This window comes from Elephantulus edwardii, unplaced genomic scaffold, assembly GCF_000299155.1.
Source record: "Elephantulus edwardii isolate Elephantulus edwardi_28Jun2011 unplaced genomic scaffold, EleEdw1.0 scaffold00025, whole genome shotgun sequence".
In the NCBI taxonomy this organism is placed as follows: domain Eukaryota; kingdom Metazoa; phylum Chordata; class Mammalia; order Macroscelidea; family Macroscelididae; genus Elephantulus; species Elephantulus edwardii.
Window position 1 is genome coordinate 19,006,939 of NW_006399775.1, and position 22,789 is coordinate 19,029,727.

General features: G+C 44.0%; 1 protein-coding gene across 1 annotated transcript in view; it reads right to left on the minus strand.

Annotated features, from left to right (window-relative positions):
• The window catches only part of TENM4 (teneurin transmembrane protein 4), a 613,887-nt gene that overhangs the window by 525,274 nt on the left and 65,824 nt on the right, over positions 1 to 22,789 (minus strand). The window contains exon 2 of the mRNA XM_006882894.1: positions 2,177 to 2,464. Within this exon, the coding sequence (XP_006882956.1) occupies positions 2,177 to 2,399 (223 nt within the window). The 5' untranslated portion in view covers positions 2,400 to 2,464. The remainder of the gene's footprint in view (positions 1 to 2,176; positions 2,465 to 22,789) is intronic.

Here is a 22,789-nt window from a genome sequence, read left to right on the forward strand (position 1 = left end):
CAAATGATTACACCTGTGACTGCTAACTGAAAGACTGGCATGTTCTCACCCACCCAGTGGTGCCTTGGAAGAAAGGCCTGGTGATCTGCTTTGGAAAGATCACAGGCTAAAAAATTCATTGAGCAGTTCTTCTGTGTAACCTGAGGTCATCATGATTCATAACCGAGTCGGTGGCAACCAGTTTGTTCTGTTTACTCTGTGAAGCATTGCCTCAAATGCTTCATTTATGGCTCTCCTCCGTCCTCACAACAATCCTGCTACTAGGTAGGTGTACCCACTATTCAAGTGCACAGGGACAGAAGAGGAGGCTAATAAAAACCACAGAGCCAGAATTTAAAGGCAGAGCTGTGTGAGGTCACAGCTTGAGCTTTTAACCCGAGTTGGAACAGAGCTAGAGAGTGCTCATTTTATTTGAGCCCAAGAGAAATGAGGCTGGCTAGTGAGGAGCTCACAGGGGGCTGTCGAATCATGGGTGATGCAGGTATGGAGCTGATTAGCCCCACTTGCATCTTTGATCTTAGGCAAATGATTCAATTTCCCTGTGCCCCAGTTTACTCTTAGAAAATGAAGACCACAACTGTGACAATCTCATAGCACCTTTGAAAGGATTAAATAGCAATGTCAAAATGTACAGACACTGCACAGCAGAGTGCATGGCTAGCTCTGCTGGTGGAGCAGGAAGAGCAGAATTAGGGTGGGCTGCACCCACCAGACATCAAAGACGGCTTAAGCTTTTCCAGCCAGAAGAGCAGAGATCGTTGAAGCACTTGAGTGTGAAACAACCATTGCACCAGGTGTGGGGAACAAGGAGCAGCTGAGTGAGGCTGGAGTGTGAAGGGTGGGCTGTGCAGAGGCAGAGAATAAAACTGTCTAGGAATATAGAGGTGGATTTGGGGAAAGCCCTTGCACGCTAGCGTAAAGGAGTTTATTGTTGTTGTTGTGTGCCATTGAATCAGAACCAACAACACATAGCTGACCCTTTAGTGAGTTTTCAGGGGTAGTTTAATTCCAAGGGAGGAGACGCCCAATCCTTCTGCTGAGCAACTGGTGAATACAATCCCAAATTGACCAAAATCCTTGCCAATAGGCCACTGGAGCACCCTAAGTGGACCAGATGGGCTGCTGTTCCTACAATAGTCTAAGGAGGGCAGCACTAACTGGAAAAGGGACTGCTGTGGTCACTCGGCTTCTTTCCCCACCCCCATTCCCAAACCCAGAGATGGCAGTGGACTAAACTAGGAGGACAACGGATGGATTGGAAAGGCATTCTGAGGAGGATGGCTGACTGGAGAGGGGCGTAGGTGCTAGAATAGTTTCAAAATCAAGCTCCTTCCATGAGTTTCTTCCTTTCAAAGTTAACACAGTGCCTGACACAAACAACTTGAATAAGATATATTTGCTGATGAGTAAATAACAAAAGTAACGACATTAATAAACTAATTACTTTATGTCATCACACTTGGATCTTAACACACATCAGCTCCTGAAAGCTTCACAATAAGCTAGTGTTCATGCCCACTTAACAGATGAAGAGCCTGCATCTTAGCATCTTAAAAGAAAGAGGGTGGTAGCTCTGGACTCAGTCCCAAGCAGCTTCTCATCACAGCATTAGGACAAGGAAGATGGCGAGAGTGAGAAGAAATGGCCTAGGAATTGACTATGTCGTAATTGTTGCGTGCTGTTGAGTGCTTTCTGATTCACAGGGACGCCACGTGACAGAGCACTGCCCCACAGTATTCCTGAAACCGATGGCCAGGTCCTTCCCCTTTGGAGCTTCTAGGTACGTTTAAATCAACAACCAGAGACGAATTAAATGTAAACTCTCACCTACTCATCATAGCTGATCCTCTGGTAGGATGTTGAGTAAATTGCAAGGGAGATGGCCCATCTTCCTCCAGTGGAGTCGCTCGCTGGTGGATTTGAACCGGCAGCAAAGCCCAGTCCTTGTGGTAGTTGTGCAATCTACAGACTAGCCAACAAACTCCCTAACTGTAGGGAATTAACTATAGGGCAGGTTTTTACTATTCCTACAGGCTGGAAGTAACAAAGCAACAGAAACTCTTAGTGGATCCTCCAGCCGCCCTGGCCCAGGTTCCTGCTCACCTGCGTCCCCTCCTAGGGGCACACCTGTGTGCACACCTGCACCCACGCCCCTGTCTCCAGCCCTCAGTCTCACCTGCCCTGCAGAACTCCTCCGCCTCCTGAGGCACCATGTCTTTGACGCGGCTGCCATAGGCCAGGCGGGCATCCTGGTCGTAGGCCTTCAGGGTCTCGCTGGAGCTGTAGGACTTCTGCGGGGCTTTGCCTTCCTCGCTGTCGGCAGATGAACTGGTGTAACGGCGCTCAGCATCTCGGCGCCGGGTCAGCGAGCGGTACGGCTTCCTCTCCTTCACGTCCATGGCCTCTGGCCCTCGCTCCTCCGCATCCACGAACGGGGTCCTCGCTGCACTCACGGCCGAATGGTCTGGAAACACACACACACACACAAAGCAGGAGGTATGAACTCCAGTGCCAAAAGTAAAGGTCCACCAGGGACTTGAGCTCAACCTTCCAAGCAGTCTGTGAGGAGGAGGAAGAACGTCAGGTTTGAAGAGGCGAGTGCATAGCTCCACTGCCAGGCAGCCAGAAGCAGCAGAGGAAGATATGGCTCAAAGATCTTATGAATCCCCCATTCTTTTCTGCTACTTGATCTGTCCACCCTGAAGATGTGTCAGCCTCTCCTGAGTGATTGGTACCAAGAATGCTCACAACAAAAGTAAAAGGGTCCTGCTCTGTAGCAATCCCCCTGACAGGAGCCACATCTGATTTGTTCCCTCACATCCCCAGGTGAGACAATGGTAGACACAGAACAGAGGTTCCATGAAGATTTACAAAATGCATGACTCTGCTCAGGCACTGGGGGAAGGACTTTGCATATATTATCTCATTAAATGCTCACAGTGGTTTGGAGATGCTATTACCATCTCAAATCTTTTTCTGAAATAAGCTCAAGTATAAACAACCAACCCACATTGCTCACTACCAGATACATTCTATTATTATTTATTGTCTGTCTCTTCCCACTAGTATAGAAGGAAGCTTCAGGACAGTGGATGCCTTACTGCTTTGCTCAGTCATGATCTACTGCACCCAGAGTGAGACATATGGTACACAGTAACGAGTAACCAGCCAGGTGCCTGAGTATGCTCCGACTCATGGTGTCCTTTGAGGCTGTGCATTTTAGGAGAAGATTGCTTGTCTTTTTCCTGCAGAGCAACTGGTGGTAGGCTTGAACTGCCAACTTTTTGTCAGCAGCCCAACACTTCACACCACCACTACTCCATTTGGTGAAGCGTAGAAAAATCAATAAACATTCATTTAATTACCATTTGACTTGGCAATTCCACTACTGGAAATATACCCCAAAGAAATCAGAACCGCCACCCAAGCAGATGTATGCACACCCATGTTTACTGCGGCTTTGTTCACAATGGCAAGTAGTTGGAAACAACCTAAGTGCCCATCAACAAACGAATGGCTAGAGAAGCTGTGGTATATTCACACAATGGAATACTATGCTGCATTGAAAAACAAGGAACTCATGCAATATTATTCAAAATGGGTGAACCTGGAGAACATTATGCTGAGTGAAATATCCCAGCCACAAAAGGACAAATACTGCATGGTGTCACTGTTGTAAAACAGAACTGACATTGGATGGAATTGGGGAGAGACTGAGAAAGATGGGTTCAATAATGTAAACTGCATTGAAACAGATGAGGGAGAGAACTGTTTAAAAGGGATATATGATTAGACATTATTGTTACAACAGGAGTCCAGAATGAAGGTAGTAGAGTGGAGTGGACTTGAGGGGGGTGAACTGTAAAACAATTAGAGATTTTTTTCTTTTACTTTTCAAAGAGAAGAGCAAACTGGGAGTTGGGCGCAGGGAGAAAAGTGCACAATGAATGAATGGAAATCCAAAGTCTCTGTAAACTTTCATTAAAAATCAGAATCTCCCCAAGGTTAAGTGATACACACAAAGCCAGGATCTGGGTGTGGCTCTGTAGCCCAAGTTTCTGCTATTCCTTTTCCCTGAGTTCCTTCCCTCCCTCTTTCTACACAAGAGTGTCCTTGCAGTTAGTTTGCCCTAACACTCCGGCCCTCTTCTCCCATTGTCCACCACAGTTAGGGAGGCCTCAGTGGCTACACACGAGTCTCTAGAGGGCGGGGGGTGGGGAAGTGGGGGTGTGTGCCAAGTGTCTGTGTGGTGGGAAACTCCTTCTTGTCCTTTCTTCATGTTTCCTCATCTTGACCCTTTCACGCTAGTCTGGCGCCCTGGGATTTTAAAAGAGTGATACTCCCCTCCTACTCAAGCTGCAGAACTTTCCCCTTCAGCTCCGGGGTGGCAAGCCTGAACCTCTACAGGGCCCAGGAGATAAGGAGGAAACAGAATAAGTCTCTGCAAAAATGTATGAAATCTTTAATTTTTCCCTGAAACACACTGCCTTCTCAATTAGTCTCGAATTCTTTTGCTTGATTATAACTGAGTTGCTGTTATTGATGAGTGTCATCGAGCTGATTTTTGACTCATAGTGACTCTAGTGATAGGAAAAAACTGCCACAGAGGGTTTCCAAGGCTGTAATATTTACAGGAGAAGATCTCTCATCCTTTTTCCTGGAAAGAAATCATTGTGTAGGTTTGAACCCCCAATCTTTGTTAGTAATTAAGTGTTAAACCATTGTGCCACCAGCGTTCCTCATAACAATGGGCATTGAAAATAGTCCACAGCTGAACTCTCCTATTGCAGGCTCAATAGAACAAGAGCTGTGATACAGTGCTGCCACTGGGTCTCCAGTCAGGTGGCAGTGGGCGTGGTGGGGCCTCTGACCCATTGGGAAGGGTACAAAGCCCAGGAGGACAGTAGGTGCTCAGTGCCTGCCCGTGCTCAGTGTGGGCGTCTGTGGACCTTGGATCATCAGGACCAGCTGGAAATGTGTATGTCTGGCCACTTGTACTTCCCTGGACATTAATTCTATGGCCTCTGTGCCTTTTATATGCTGTTCTATCCTACTACATAAAGGGTACTAGATGTTCTATTTTCACACTTACCTATCCCCTTGATTATAGTTCTATAAGATCAGAGCTGGGCTTTCTTCTCTTCACTCCCCCAGATGAGCCCAGGGCCTGGCACCCACCCTGCTCATGAAATGCCTGCTCAGGGAATAAATGAATGAAGGTACTTGGCAGTTATTTCACTCATTCTTGTCAAGGTAAAGTAACAACATACTGTTAAAAAACTCACCTTAGGCAAATATATATTAGATATAGCTAAGACTGAACTACATAAAGACATTGCTTAGACATTTTCTTTTTAAACATTTTCTTTTTTAAATTTCAAAAACAGCTTGGATTTGAAGTCTGTGCCCACAATTTACCAGCTGGAGACCTCAGGTAATTTATTTAGTTTCTCTGTTTTTCAATTTTCTTATCTGTAACATAGTACCAACTTCACTGGGTTGGTCTCTGGTAGCTTAGTGGAAAGGGATTGTGCTGCAAATTCAAAGAGTACACGGTTTGAATCCACAACCTGCTCTGTGGACGAAGGATGGGCAATCTCCTGAGCAATATACTGCCTCTGAAAACCCCCTGGAGGGCCAGCTATGAGTTGGTTCTGACTTGGCAGTAGTCAACAACAAAAAGAGGACATATAATAATGTGGTCCCTCATACACAGTGGGTAATCAATATATGTTATTATCATCATTTTAAAGATGAGAATCAAGCAATTTTAAAAGGCATAATTTAGAAAGCTCCAGGAAGGTGTCAGTTATAATTGGAAAAAGAACATCCTCTAAGATACATATGTTAATAAGACTGAGACACGTTTTAGACTAATTCGTGGATGACTACTACTTCCTATCAGCATGAGTCTGCTGATGGAGAGCTCTGACTTCAAAGCAAAGGCTACAAATTATTGAGAACATAGTTCCAAAATTCACAGCTTTCCTTTCACAAAGCAGAGGCCAACTGAGAACATTTGCTTTGCTAGTATTTCCTTACTGATGTATATTTTCAGCCTTATACAGTAATTCAGTAAATGTTTATTTTTTTAATAGATAGGAAGTGGGTCATGATTCACATCCAAACTGGCATACAGAGAGAAAGAAGAGGTTGTGATGGAAAAAAGATAAGATGACGGAGAAGTGCTGCTCTTTGGAGTGAGAGCCTTCACGGTGGTGGCACTGAGACCACCGAAGGTGGCAGGCTGCTGGGGAGGGGTGCCTGACTCAGACACTGTGAACCCCCATCCATGAGCTAGGAAGAGAAGCACATAAACACATTAGTTCCTTTCTGTTTTGGATGGGATTGTGAGCCCTCTAAAATTTATGAATTTCTTGCCCTTTTAACTATGGATGTGCTTGTGTTTGGAAGTAGGGATTGCTTTTTGCTATGCTAGTGACACAAGACTGTGTATACTGGGTCCTAAACCCAATCAGTTCTCCTATAAAGAGACTAAATAGACACAGAGCTGCACACAGAGAAGCCAAATTCCATGTGAGAACTGTCTATAAGCCAAGGAATCAAGGAACTCTGAGGCTACTGACACAGAAGGAGGTGACAACACTAAGATCCCAATTTATCCTCCAAAACTGAGAAAAAGGAAAGTTGTTATTCTTCGGGGCCACGTCCTTTAGGTATTTGTATTACAGCAGCACTAAGTAAGCTTGGAAATGTGGAAGATCAGCAACCTCTTCTGTCCCTCTGTACTAGGCAGAATCAAGACCAAATCATGTGAAGACTTAAATGTATTCTTTCAAAATTTCAAAGGCAGCTTGAGTTTGAGGTAGGCGTCCACAGTTTTCTAGCTGTCAGACCTTAGGTTGAGTTACTTAACCTTTGTGAAAAAAATGACTGAAACAATGGGCTTAAAAACATAGCAGAGATTGTAAAGATGGCCTACTGGCAAGGATCTGTGCTGCAATCCCGAAGTTATGCAGTTCGAGACCACCAGCTGCTCTGCAGAAGAAGGATGGACAATCTCCTCCCATGCAATTAACTGCCTCTGAAAACCAGGCAGAGGGGCAGCTATGGGTGGGTTCTGACTCTATAGAATACAACATACACATTATAGATAGGGTTGTGCATTTGACAGCACCTGCTTACCCTGAAAACCTCTCTCCTCCACTGCCCATGAAATCTATTGTTGTTATGTGTCATCGAGCTGCTTGCAACTCATAGTGATCCTATGTACAACAACCCTAAATCCTGCTCTGTCCTGTGCCAATCTCACTGTCTCTAACACACCTACCCTGATTAATCCAGTCACTGATTCAATCCACCTTATAGAGGTCTTCCTCTCCTGCACTGTCCCTCCAACCTCCTAAGCATGATGTCCTTCTCCAAGGACTGGTCTCTCCCTGCAACACGTCCAAAGTATGTCAAATGAAGCTTCAGAATCCTTGCCTCCAAGGAGCAGCCTGGTTTAACCCTCTCCAGGATGAACCTGTTAGTTTTCTTAGCAGTCCATGGTATATTCAATACTCTTCTCCAGCACCACAGCTCAAAGGCATCAATTCTTCTTCTATCCTCCTTAATCATTGTCCAGGTCTCTGATACAAAGCAAGTGATTGCAAAGACCATGGCAGGTGCACCTTAGACTCCAGAGTGACACCATTGCTCTTCAGTACTTTGGAGAGGTCCCTAACAGCAGACTTTCCCATCACAATACGTCTTTTAATTTCCTGGTTGCTGGTGCCAAGAGTGTTGACTGTGGAGCCAAATAAACTAAAGCTGTTAACAATCTCAATCTCTTCACCATCCATCCTGATGTTACCAATTGGTCCAGTGATGAGAATCTGTCTTCTTGATATTGAGCCTCAATCCATATTGAAGGCTGCAGTCCTTGACCCTCTGCAGCCAGTGCTTCAGGTCCTCCTCAGTTTCAGTAACCAGGGTAGTATCATCTGCATAACGCAGATTGTTGATGAGTCTTCCTCCAATCCCGATGCCACACGTCTTCTCATACAGCCCAGCCTCCTGGATAATCTGTTCTGCACTTAGGTTGAAAAGGTATAGAGATAGGACACATCCCTGGCATACATCCTTCCCAATTTTGAACCATGCACTGTTTCCTTCCGGGTCCAAGTATAGGTTTTGCATTAGCACGATGAAGTGTTCTGGGATTCCCATTCTTCTTAGAGTCAGCCACAGTTTGTTGCAATCCACACAAACGCCTTTGCATAGTCAATGAAACACAGATAGACATTCTTCTGGTACTCCCTGATTTCAGCCAAAATCCATGTAACATTAGCTACAATATCCCTAGTACCATGACCCCTTTTAAACGCAGCCTGCATTTCTGGCAGTTTCTCTTTTGCTATTCCAGTCATTTTTGGATAATCTTCAGCAGAATCTTGGTGCTGTTTAAGGCCTCTTACAACTTGGTCTTTCCCAGTTCTCTCTCTGTGCATCCCTTTGCTACCTACAGAGCCACCTAACATCCACATTTGTCTCTCCCAGACATATACATTCTCAAGAAGTTCTTCTTAGATGGGGCAGAGACTCAGCCATATTAAGGAGCCTACTTCTACCATCTAATACAGCTGTGTCTCTGTTATGCAGTTTTCTTGCTTGCCTCCTAGTGTATCTCCATCTGTGTCCTCAGGTCCACATTCCACCCTTCTCTGTGCCCTGGGGCCTGAGTCTGGTGGATGTTCCATGTGGTTTCCTAGCCAACAGTCTTCGTGTTGGGTTCAGCCAGAGGAAGAACTTGAAAAAGGCAGGATGGTGGTAGATGCGAGGTTGGTGGTCTTCACTGCTTAGTGTTCCTTCATCCACTGGAGCTGGTCCATTCCTCTGGCTCCTGCTGGGCTCTGTGAGTCCCTTCCTACTCCTCTCCATAGTGGCAACAGTCTTTTGCTGTTGCTAGACCCTGAGTGTTTCAATATCCCAGCTGATTCCCTTAACCTGTCCTTACTTCTACCCCTTCATTAAAGTTTGTTCATTTGAACCATCAAAGATGAAGTCTATTTCCTGCCAGACCTTAGCTAATTTAATGCCAGTCCTTAGTTTCTAGTTGACCTCATCCATCATCATTATCATCAGTGGCATAATAAGACCATCAGCTACCAGTTTACTGAGGGTGTAGCATAGGTCAGTACTGGATGTAATACTTTAGTTAGGCATCTCATTCATTCATTACTTCCCATACCTACCTCTGTGTATTGGTCCCATTTTAATGATGAAGAACCTGAAACTATGAGCAATAACTGCCTTAAAACCACACAGATCTGGACTGAATCAAGAGCTGAGCTGTCCAACTTCAAGCCTTCTGTCGTGTGTTGAATTGTGCTTCCTCCACATCCAATAAATTCAAGTCCAAACCCCTGGAACCTGTGAATGTGACCTCCTTGGGGGAAACAAGCGTCTCTGTGGATGTGGCCAAGTGAAGGTGAAATCATACAGCTTCATTTCTGTGGGTCCCAAATCCAGTTACTGATGTAAGAAGGAAATATTTGGAGACACAAAAGCAAAGAAGAAGGCCACCTGAGAATGGAGTTACAGATCAATGTGTATCTGGAGCCAAGGAAATCTAAGGATTGTTGGCACCGTTTGGGCTGGAAAAGGCAAGAAAGCCTCTTTAGAGACTTCGAAAGCATGCCCATGACAAACCTTGATTCTAGAATTCTTGCCTTCCACACTGTGAGAAAATGCATTTGTCTTATTTTAGCCACCAGTTGGTGATACTTCATTAGAGAAACCCTAGGAAATGAACACATCTTCTTTTGTACATTATTTTACTATGGGAAGTGGTCTAATGGACTCTAGGTCAGGAGCTATTCCTGTGTGTGTGGCTGGCTGTGTGGCCCTGGGCACGCTCCTCACTTTAGCTGCCTGGGTTTGTTAGATGCTCTATAAGCTGTACTGTACTACAGCTTTATAAGGATTGAAAATTACTATCAAGACTATTACTATCATCATCACATCATCATGTTTGTCTTGTCTTTTTTTCTAACCAGCAAGTTATGTAGCCACTTTAAACATAGAAAGCTCAAGTAGCATTATACACCTACAGGGAAGAAGTGACCTCTCAGTCACTGCGGGCTAAATGTGGAAGCTCTGATGGGGCTCCAGCTGAGGCTTATGATCAGGATAAAGAGCTTCGGATCCCTACATGAGAACCTGAGAGAGGCCATACACAGGTCACAGGCTGCTCCTAAGGTACAGCTTCCGGAGACTTTGGCAAGCCAAACCTTGTTGTTATGTTCTATTGAATGAATTTTTGACTCAAAGGAATCTCATGTGACAGAGTGAAAAGGCTTCAAAGTGTTTTCTAGGCTTCAATCTTTTTGGAAGAACATCATTGGTCAGGTCTTTCTCTCCCAGAGCTGCTAGATGGATTCTAGACTGCTAACCTTTTGGTTGGCAACTGAGCTGTTCAATGGTTGTGTCACTGATACCTTCAGAAAAGAGTTGTGTGTTCCTTTCCTGTTACAGTCATTTGTGTTAGGCACTGGGGGCTGAGAAGTGAGCAGGACATGAGTTCTGCTCTTGACTGCCTACCTGGTCAGTGGGACAGGACAACAGTAAGTGCTTTGAAAGGCTGTGGCTTTATATCTTGGTCCCTTTGCTGCTTGAGCACCACTGTTGTGTCTAGGTAGGAAGGTAGGCACTGGACAAAAGGCAGAAAGACACTTGTATATACCAAGCATGGTGCTTGGTGCTTTTCACACATCCCTATTAGAACTGTCCTTAACAGACAAGGTGAAATAACTCAGTTGGCTAATCAAGTTCACCAAACCAGTAAGTTTCGAGGTCAAAACCCTTGTCTTGAAACACATCTATTTTATTTACAGGGAGCTGGATTTAGATGGCTCTGGAAGGTATGAACTAGTGTGTGATGCAGACATGCCTGGGAGACCCATGGTGGTGATAGCGACCAGGGAAAGAGGCAATAACAATCAAACCAAAGCCAGTACCATCAAGCAGATTCCAACTCATGGTGACCTTCCATTGGGTTTCAGAGTCCATATACCTTTGTTGGATGAGATCATCTGTCTCCCAAGAAATGGTCAACGGATTAGAATCACCAGCTTTAATATCACTTGTGCTCAGCATTTGGTGACTATTTGTTCTGATTCCTTCAACAACTCTGCATGTTAGATATTAATATTGTTTTACAAATGTGAAAACTAGCTCAAAGACATCGTCTTGTTCTGTATTATAGGCATGAATTTGAACCAGAGCAAAATGCATGGAACATCTAGCTTCACTGATAATTACCAATCACCTTTTCTGTCCTTGTGCTACAGAAGATGCAAGAGGACATCATATGCAGTTTCTTGGTTCCTGCTAACACTCCTCTCTCTACCTTAATACCCAAGCACATGACGACCTTTGTACAACATCAGAGCACTAACATATCAAATGTGTTACCTGCTCCATGGAGCTGCTATATCGTGGCAGAGGCAGGAGAGAAGCTGGGCAAGGACACTATAGGCTGCGGTGGGCTAAAGGTGGACACATGAGCAGGGAACACTCCCCAGAGAAAGTACAAAGAGCAAAGTGTATGGAGTAAAGTCAGACAGGCATCCGGGGAGGAAAGCAAAGAGGGCTAGATGTCTTTAGCAGTTTTCACATTTCTCTGATCCACTAAGAATTAAGAATAAAGGAGCTCTGGTGGCATGGTCCATAGGAAGTTGAGTTGCACTGCTAACCATAGTTTACACAGTTCTGGAACTTCAGATTCACCAGTAACTCTGCAGAAGGAAGGTAGGGAACCTGCTTTCATGTGATTTACAGCTACAGAAACCCACTGGAGGGTCAGCTGTGGGTTGATTCTGACATGACAGCAACAATGAATGTGAGGTGGTTTTTGTTTTGTTTATGTGCAGTAAGAACACATATCATATTGAAACTTAATACACACATTTCCAACGGAAACAAAATTTTGCACCACAATATTTTATCTTACCTTAAATGGTTAGAGCTCATATTTTAAATTATATTCCATTTCATTTAAACTGGGATCCTCGTGGTGTAATGGTTAAGTATTCCACTGCTACCCAGCACCTTGGTGGTTCAAACTCACCTAGTTTCTCTGCAGATGAAATACCTGATGATCTGCTTTCATAAATAGTCTATAAAACCCTACAAAGTAGTTATCATCTAACTGCAAGTGGGGTCACTAGGCATTGGAATGAAATCCATGGCAACTACGAGCAAGATCTACTGAAGTGCAATGAAATTACTCATGGTTGCAAACACAGTTTGGAAAAAAGCACAATTCTCAGCTATACCATGCATGAAGGTAGAAGCATGAGAGAACCCAGGGGCAGACAGAAGTTCAGCTAGGCCCAGATTCCATTCTTTAAGGAGAAAAAGAAGGTGGCGAGAAAGCTTGTGAGGTGAGAAGTGTGTAACCTGGCAGAAGAAATAAAGTCATTTCCATAAGTGAGTATAATGTAAGAGGACAGTAAAATGCAAAATGCACGTACAAGGGAATCTGGACTGTGTATTGCTGCTGGATTTCATAGGATACCCCAGACCCAGGAGTCCAGAGCTGGTCAGGAAGAGGGATGAGGATGTGGCATACGGAGGGAAGGGGCCATCAAGGAAACAAAGCTTTTGGTGTTAAAGGAGAAATTCAAGAAACAAACTTGGCCTTCTAGGGAGCCCCAGTGATGTTTATGAAGGGCAGATGGTGCAGCACCGCCAAGAAACCTCTAGTCCCGCCAAAGCCCACGGGAAAAAGGGGGCTGTTATCACCTCTGCTTACCTCACAGCCTCAGACCCAGCCAGAAACAAACCAGGAAATTGACTGAATTCCTACTGGACTGAAGTTTTATAAGTTTTCCTGAACATAAACACAGAGTGGTATTTTTAGTTCTTTGTGTGTCAAGAAGGCCCCATAAATATTTCAGAGCTGAAATGTGTTCCACAAAATGTAAATCCTAGGTGGGGGTGTGCATGCGTGTGTGAGTGTGTATGTGTGAAATCATCATAAATCTTACTTTCTTAGTTCTCCAAAGTTTGGCCCTGCAAGTCTTTTGTTTTAAATCCAACCAGATTAAGAAATTGAGGGTAGAATTTGGCCCAAGTTCTACCAGGTATTGTGTTGGGCTGGAAGCAACATTACCAGCCATATTTCCCAGATTTGTTAACTGAGGCTCAGAGAAGAAAGGGGATACTTGAAGTCAGACAATACCCCAGAACTGGAATCCAAGAGAACTGACTCACGTGATTTCTGCATGTGTATAGAAGCACCCAGAGTGAATTTCTCTAGATCCTTCACTAGTGCATCGCTTGTCTTTCAAAACAGCAAGACAGTAGTTTTCATTAAGGGCAGCGCTTTCACACACATTACCTCATTTAATCCTCTTCATACTCCTAAACCATCCTCATTGTATATAAAAGAAATGATGGCTTAGAGAGGTTAAGTATGTGCTTCAAAGGTCCAGGGAAGGAAAGTGGCAGGGCCAGGTTTCAAACCTGGGTGTGCCCAACTCTGCAGCTCAAGCTTTTGATTCCCATTTATGCTGCTGCCCACACAGGTCATCCCTTATTCTCATTTGCTTAAACGTCCTGTTTGTTCTTTCCCTTTGTTTTTTAACAGTATTAATTCATTTGATGAACTGAGTTGGCACCTGACCCAGGCTTCAGGGAGAAGTGCTTGTACAGCTGTGGCTCCAAGTGTGCCCAGCACGGAGAGGCAGCTCTGCTGGCCCGGGGGACAGGCTTTCCGGGGAGCATGGTGGAGAGTGGCCGTGTGCCCAGCCTGGCTGCGGGACATCCCCAATCAGCAAGCTGGCAGGCAGGTGACAGATGGTACCACTGCCTCGAGAAGCCATCTTGCCCTTCTGTTTGAGGACTTGTCAGATGCCACGTACCAAGGGGCAGACGGTGGCTGTATGGCACTGAGCCTCCAAGCTGGAGCTGGGAAAGCTTCCATCAGAGTTGCCTGGCCCCTCAAAGGCTGAGCACATGCATGACCGGAGACACAATATGCCATCAACCAACAGGTGGTAGTACGACAATTACATTTTCTAGATTCCTTGATTCTGTCACACCAAGACACATTCCTCGCTCCTGGGCAGGATCATGTATTAATAATTTCTTTTCTTTGCCCCAAAGCAATTTATAAGCTGATGACCTCCTCCCCCTTTCTAAATGGTGACATCAGAGAATCAGAAAATTACTTCCTTACAATTGAAAAGAACAGTAAAGTTCTGATCATTTATGCCCTAGTGGATATTTGAATGCTTCAGATTCCCATTCTTATGGAGTGGACACACCACTTCTGCTTGCATGCCTCCAAAACTGGGGCGTTTACTGCCTCCAGAGGCAGCTTTGGGGCTCCACTGTATTATTCAATGTTGTTGTTGTTAAGTGCTATCAACTGAAACCCATCTCCTTTTAGCTTTCTTTCCTAAACCCACCCCTGAAGGTCTCAAGAAATAAGCCTAAGGTCTGCCCCAGCAATCACCCTTGCAGACTGGAGATGGGTCAGCCTGGGAGCCCCTGGAGTCTTTGTACCAAACATATTACCCAGACTTTGAATCTCTCATCTTCCCGGTGAACTTCCCCCAGGTTCAGTCATCCTACCTCCCCCCTGTCATACCTACCTGTGCTTTGTAAGTCCCTGGGATGAATATAGGAGAGTTGAATTAGCCTCTAACTTTAAGGATCCCAAGAAGCAGCCAGAAGGACTCGAGTGTACACAGAGGATTCCAGCACAATGAACACATAGGCACAAACCAACACAGAACAGTATGGGGGCAAAGAGATGGACACCGCCCCAGGGGGGCTTCCTGAGTGCGGTGACATGTGAACCAGGATCTCAAAGACTGAGCAGAAGGTAACAGGGCGCGAGAGAATGGTGCTGACAACAATCTGCACCCCTCTTACACTCTTCACTAGAAACCCTGGGTGAGGCAGTCTGCCACATCCCTCTTAAACATTCTGTCCCCAGAGGAAGCTCCCCTACACCCTAATACCAGTTCTCTCAGAAGCCTCTTGAGTTATCAGACAGTGTGCTGGAACTCAGAACTTTCTCATGAACAATACCTTGAAAAATGGCTGATCTCTTCTGAAGTTCAGCCTTACAGAAAGCGACTTTTAAGTCACCCTATACAACCCCACCAGGGGTCCACTACAAGTTACTAGAGCATCAATTTTGATGATACGTTTGCAAAGAAATGTGCAGATTTCTGATTGTCTATGGTCTTATTTGAGAACCACACCATGAGACAATCAGCGGAAGTGGGGGAAGACAGGCTGATTAATCCACATCCCCTGCTGCAACCAACGCGTAACCTGTAATTACCTAGTGTTCCCGCATTAGGTGGCCACCGTGTGGCATGCGTGATCGGGGAGAGCTGGAGTGGGAAACTAGCCCCGCAGAGATGCAGGCACCGGTGTAACGCTTCTGGAAAGGGTGGGCTTCCCAGTGTTAACACTAAGAATTCCTCAGCTTTGACAGACCCTTCATTATTTGGTTTCTGGGTGATCTTCAGATGGCATCTGTCTCCCCTGTTTGCATTTGCTTCTCTTTGTTTATGTCATTTTAGAACTCAGACGTGATTAGGCTTAGGGCATACCCTACACTGACATAGTCTCATGAATATAAAAAAAAGATAAAACCTTTTTCCTATATGACAAAGGGAGACTCAATGAGATGGATTGCCAGGGACTGTAACAAGGGTTTCAGTGTGATGGAAGTCATGAGGATGGCACAGGCAGGATAAGGTGTCAATCTGTTGTTTATAGGGTTACTAAGAGTCACAGGTGTCTTGCTGGCACTTAATAATGATTTTGACTTGATGGTACACCACCACCACAACCACAACCACAACCACAACCACAACAACAATATGAGATTATACTCATAGGCATAATTATAGGGGTAATAATCACAACATCTTTTGTTGGCCAGATAGCTATTTTCCAAATTTCCTGGCATAGACTGTCAGCACAACTGATTGGAAGAGGACCATATTTGTTCCCATTCCCAAGAAATGTGTTCCAACTGAATGGGAAAACTATAGAACAGTATCATTAATATCACATGCAAGCAAAATACTGCTGAATATCATTAAAAATGGTTAGAACAGTATCTAGATAGGGAATTGCTAGAAGTTCAAGCATGATTTAGAAGAGGCCATGAGATATCATTGCTGATTTTAAATGGATCCTGGCTGAAAGCAAAGTATCCCAGAAGAATACCTATTTGTGCTTTATTGACTATGCAAAGGTATTTGACTGTGTGGAGCATGACAAGTTGTAGTTGACATTGAGAAGAATGGGAGTCTCAAAGCACATAATTGTGCTCATGAGAAACTTATACCTGGACCAGGAGGCTGTGGTGTTAAAAGAGCAAGGGAACACTGCATGGTTTAAAACTGAGATGGTAGAGCAGCAGGATTGTATTCTCTCTCCATACCTATCTGTATACTGAGCGAATTATTTGAGAAGCTGTACTCCATGAAGAGGAGTGTGGCGTCAGGATCTGAGGGAGACTCATTATTAACCTGCGTTATGCAGATGACACAATCTTGCTAGTTGAAAGTGAGGAGGACTTTAAGCACTTGTTGCAGAAGATCAATAAATGCAGCCTTTGCTATGGACTGCTCCTCAATGTCAAGAAAACAAAGATTCTTACCACTGGACTGATAGGCAGCATCGTGATGGATGGAGAAGAGATTGAAACTGTCAACAGTTTCATCTTGCTTGGATCCACAATTAACACCCTTGGTATCAGCAGTCAGGAAATAAGGAGAAACATTGCACTGGGAAAAACTGCAGTTAGAGACCTTTCCAAATTATTTGGAGAAATGATGTCAGTTTGAGGACTAAGGTGCATATGATGCAGGCCATATTTTTCCAATCACTTGCTATGCATCTGAGAGCTTGATGATGAATAAGGATAACAGGAAAACAATTGACACCTTTGAGCTGCGGTGTTAGAGAAGAGCACTGAACATCCCATGATGGCCAAGAGAACAAACAGAGATGTCTTGGAGAGGGGGCAGCCAGAGTGTTCTTTGAAAGTAAAAATAATGAGGCTTCACCACATATACTCTGGGCATATTGCTAGAAGGAGCTATTACTTGGAAAAGGACATGATGCTGGGAAGGGTGGAAAGTTGGTGAAGGAGAGGAAGACCCACAACCAGGTGGATTGACATGGTAACTGCTGCAATGGTGTCTTGTGTGTCAGGAATTGTGAGGATGGCGCATGATGTAACAGGGCTCAGATCTGTTGTTCTTAGGGTCACTGTGAGTCATACTTGATGGCACCTAACAACAACAACAACAACAATCACAACATATATCTTGGGGGGGGGGATAGAATTCAATCTGTAACACCCAGGAAGTGAAGGGCCAGCCACTGTACATTGACACTATTATGATGCTTGTGTGCATAGACTTGGTTTTCCCTTCTACAACATGGAATGGGCTAGAATGTCCTGTAATACTGACTTTATACCCCAAGATTGCACTTCTGCTCCAAACTACAAAAATAGAGTTAAATGTTCTTAACCTGAGAGTTCTTGTGCCCAGTCTGTAGGGAGATGTCCTGTCAACCCAAAGGTAACAGCTCTCTGGTGGTTCAAATCTCCCACCGATTCTGAGAGAGAAAGAACACCCATTTCCTGCTACCCAATTTACAGCCTCAGAAAACCAGTGGAGGGTCAGCTATGAGTTGACTCCGACTCAATGGCAACGTGTAAAGAGTGTCAAAGGCCAAGACTTCTATATGGTGCAGTGACTGACTGCAAACCTCCTTGGGAAAGTGCTACGAGGAGTTCTTACAACAGAGAAAGCTCGTTAGCTGAGTGTGTCCCAGAGAAGAAGCTGCAACAAAAAACAAAAGACAGAGAAATGGCTTTGGTAGAATGTCACTCCCCATTCTGTGCTTTCAAGCCTTGAAAAAATAGAGAAAGAGGTCCATAATGATGGGAAAATGCTAACCACCTGAAGCGGCCCCCCATTTTCAATAATTAAGGGCAGATTTAATAGAAATTAGGGCTCTTTTCCCACCAGCTGGGTGGCCAGGAAATTTTTATTCTAATAATTAGCCGCTGTAAGTCACACAGAACTGGAGTCAGATAAAGGCAGGGCCGGTATTGCATGGAGCTAATTGTGCCCACGGTTCTACACGCCTAATCAAGCCTTGCACTGCTTCCATCCCTTTCATCCAAGGCCTCAAAGGACTTCACCATCGGTAATTAAGTCTCGTAAGTGCCATAAAGAAAAGGATTCTCCGTGGCAGTCTGAACAGAGAAGAGGCTATGGAGGTGGAAGTGGGTCAGGCAGCCATGCAGCTGCCCCTCAAGATGAGAGAGGAATGAGGATGGGTCCCCACTGTCAAGACTGTGCTGTCTCATGTCTGTGTCTCCGTGCACTCCGCCCCCAGCCAATGGCACACCTATGGCTTCAGTGGGCCACCTCCTCTCGACTCTGCCTCAACCATGCCATCCAGAGCTCTCCTAAATTTCTCCAAATACATGGTCTTTGTGGGGCACATTTGTTGGAAATTCCAGTACAGACAAGGATGGCCAGCTACCATTCACTCCTAAATTCTCAAACTCATTGCTGTTGATGTGGAATAGAAGCATAGCTGACCTGCCAGTAGATTTTTCCTGGACTGTAAACAGCACAGGAAGAGATTGCTCCTTTACTCCTTACATCTTTCTCCTGCAGAACACTGGTGGATTTGAACTAGCAGAGAGATGTGGTGGCCTTTGGGTGAGCAATGCAACGCACTTGTGGACTGTGCCACCAGAGCTCGTTTATCGAGTTAGAAATATGAATGACATAGTTGCCCACCTCCCCATCAGATGCCTAAATTACTCATCTAAGTCCACACAGACACTGGCCAATCTTTTCTGTATCTCTGATCACAGGAGCTTATCCCTGATGCATTTCATCCTCTAAGCTTGGTCTTCGAAAGTTCATCCTGTTCATGAGCTGAAATTTACATCCTTGTGACTTCCTGCTAAGTCTATGACATAGGATCTCATAAATAAATCTAATCCTTCCCTTCTCAAATACAATCTTTCTTCCTTTGGCTCCAGGGAAGCAACAGAACACATAACATAAAAGCAAAGATTCTTTTTCAAAACCACAATCCCAAAAGGAAAAATTGATAAATTGAATCCCACTCAAACTCAAAATTTCTGTTCTGTGAAAGACCCTATTGAGAGGATAAAAAGATGAGCAACAGAATGGAAGAAAAATATTTCTTAACCACAGATCCAATAAAGAACTAGTATCTATAGAGTATATAAAAGGACTCTCAAAACTCAACATCAAAACCCCAAACAATCCAAGTGGAAAATGGGTAAAAGTTAGGAACAGACATTTCATTGAAGAGGATATACAGAAGGCAAAGAATTACTTGAAAAGATGCTCATCATTAGATAAGAGGGAAATGCAAATTAAAACTAAAAGGAGGCATCACCACATACCAGTCACAATGGGCAATGATAAAACACACTGACAACATCAAATGTTGGCAAGGATTTCATTCAAGTGGAGAAACTGGATGATCTCTCACTCATTGCTGGTGGGAATGCTAGATAGCATGACCTCTTTGGAAAACAGTTTCATATAAAAGTAAACATGAATTTGTACTCTTATCCCATACAAATGAAAACAAGGGTTTATCCCAAATCTATAAATGGAGAGCAGCATTAGTCATAATAGCCCCAAAGTAGCTTTCCAAATAACCAGATGTCCTTCCTATGACAAATGAATGGTACAGGCAGTAGTACATCTATAATCAGTGACCTATGGAGAATAGATTAGTGGTTGCTAGGGATTATGGAGAAGGATCCCTAAAGAATCAGCTGCTAACTGTAGATTGGTGGTTCAAACCCACGGTCAACCCATGAGAAAGATGTGGCAGCCTGCTTCTGTAAAGACTAAAGTCTTGGAAACTTTGTCACAGTTCTACTCTGTCCTGTAGAATCACTATGAGTTAGAATAGACTGGGAGACAATGGGTTTTAGTTAGAAGAGGGTATGGAGAGGGATAGGGGTAGGAAACAGCTGTGATTATAAAAGGGAAATATGAGGGATACTTATGGTGATGGAAATTCTCTAGACTGGACACATTAATGTTGGCATCACATATTTCTTTGCAAAATCCTCACAAAAACTCTGAAAATTAGCAAGGACAGTAGTAGACAGCTTTAGGAACAGCCCCCAGTGACTCACACCTCCCTTGATCCACATCCTGAGTAACCCTCTCCCTGCTAGAGTCAGTGTGACTTGAATTGGTCAAAGGCACATTAGCAAACACAGAGCAGAGGCACCTCTGGGTGGTGTGGACATTAACGTGCTCACTTGCTGGCTCAAAATCCTGTGGTCTGAGTTCACAGAGAGTGACCTCAGAAGAAAAGCCAGCCTATCAACTGAAGAAAGAGCCACTGAAAACCAGAGTGGAGCATGACTCTGCACTGGCACACAGAAGGTTACCAGGAGTCAAAATATATGACAACAATTTATAGCAGAAGTCTGAGAAACTCAGGTGGCTATGGATGTGTCCCCTCCTGCTGCTTTTGGAACACAGCCATTATTTAAAGAGGCCTGAGTGAGAGATACATACTAAATCAACTAGCTTTCTGCAGACTGTGTGGCCACATGAATGAGCCCAAAGATAACTAGCTAAGCCACCTAGGTCCACTCAGAAACAAATTTTGACCCTCAGAAGTGGGAACTAATAAATGACCACAGCAGATACTAAATTTGGGGGTGGTAAGCTACATAAGATTAATGTATGCCTGATTCAGGCTACGGTCTTTTCCAGTCACTTGCTGTGCATCTGACAGCTGGACAATGCTTAAGGATGACAGAAGAAGAACTAATGCCTTTAAACTGTGGTGTTGGAGAAGAACACTGAAGATCCCATGGACTACCAAGAGAACAAGCAGGTATGTCTAGGAGAAGGTGAAGCCAGAGAGCTCCTTGGAGGCAGAGAGAATGAAGCTTCATCTCCTATACTTGGTACTGTGTCAGGAGAGGCTATTCCTCGGAGAAGGACATTATACTTGGGAACATGGAGGCATGGTGAAGAAGAGGAAGACCTCTACCAGGTGAGTTGATACAGTGACTGCAGCAGTGGACTTGAGTGTGTCAGACATTGTGAAGATGGCCCAGGATAGGACAGATTTCAGATATGTTGTTCATAGGGTTGCTATGAGTCATACTCGACAGCATCCAACAACAACAACGTTACATAGCAAAGATAACTCATACAAACACTTCTGATTTCCATAATCAGATGAGGAAATTGGGTACAGATCATTGAAGTGCCTTAAGTATAATGATGATAACAAGGATGAGGCCTAAAGTTTAAACAGTACTTCACATTTTTGTGTGATTTAATCCTTCACTCTGTACTTCTCTTTTAGAGTCTTGTCAAACTTGTCAAAAATGACACATTATGTTACGTCTACATAGTGGCTTAATGATATGCTCTAAGTTCAGTACAAGTGGGAACCATGTCCATCTTGTTATGCATAGAATCTCAAGCTCCCATCCTTGTTAATGATGTTGTTAAATGTCACAGAGACAGCTCTGACTCCACCTGACTCTATGTACAACACAAACAATGGTCTATCCCGTGCTAGCCTCATGTTGTGGTTGTTGTGTGCTGCTGAGTCAGACAAAAACTCATAGCTGACCCTCCAGCAGGTTTCCAGAGGCAGTTAATTGCACTATGAAGAGATTGCCCATACGTTTTCCATGGAGCAGCGGGTAGGTTGGAACGTCATGCCTTCAGGTTTGCAGTGCAGTATTTTACCATAGGACAGAGTGTCCTATAATTATAATTTCTGCTGTAGTTGAGTTCATTGTAGCCCCTGAGTTAATCCATTCCATTAACGGTATTCTCCTTTTTCATGAACTCTCTACTTTTCCAAGCACAGTGATGTCTTTCTTCTAAGACTGATCCCTCCTGATGTCATGCGAAAAGTATGTTAGACAGATAGTATGTACTTAAGAAATGTGGAATAATGAATTTATTAGTGCCCAGGGATCAGATTGACTACATCTGTGGAAAGAACTATTGGAGAAGCTCAATATCAGCTGTGAAACCTAGGCCAGGTGCTGTTTATGGAACAGACAATCAACTACATATGCAAGTTCAAATTGAAGCTAAGGAAAATAAAATCAAATCGACAAGGACCAAAATTTGACAATAAATCTATCATGCCTGAACTTAAAAAAAACATTTCAGGAATAGATTTGAGGCCTTGAACACTAATGAGCAAAGATCAGATGAGCTGTGGGAGAATATCAAGAATGTTATCTATGAAGAATGCAAAAGGTTATTACAAAGACCAAGAAGCAAGAAAAGACCAAGATGAATGTCAGAAGAGACTCTGAATATTGCACTACAGCGCTGAGAAACCAAGGCAAAAGGAGGAAACCAGGAAGTTAAGGAGCTGAACAGAAGATTTCAAAGTGCAGCTCAGGAAGACAAAGCAAAGTATTATAATGAAATGTGCAAAGAGCTAGTGTCAAAAAATCAAAAAAAGGTTGAACTTGCTCAGCATTTCTTAAGCTGAAGGAACTGAAGAACAAATTCAAGTCTTGAGTTGCAATACTTAAGGATGCTATGGGCAGGACATTGAATGATCAGGGAGCATCAAAAGAAGATGGAATGAGTACACAGAGTAGTTGTACAAAAAAGAACTGGCCAACACAGAAGTATTTAATGAAAAAAAACTTATGTTCAAAAATCAATGTGTGATGAAAGAGGAAATGTAAGCTTCTCTGAAAGAACTGGCAAAGAACAAG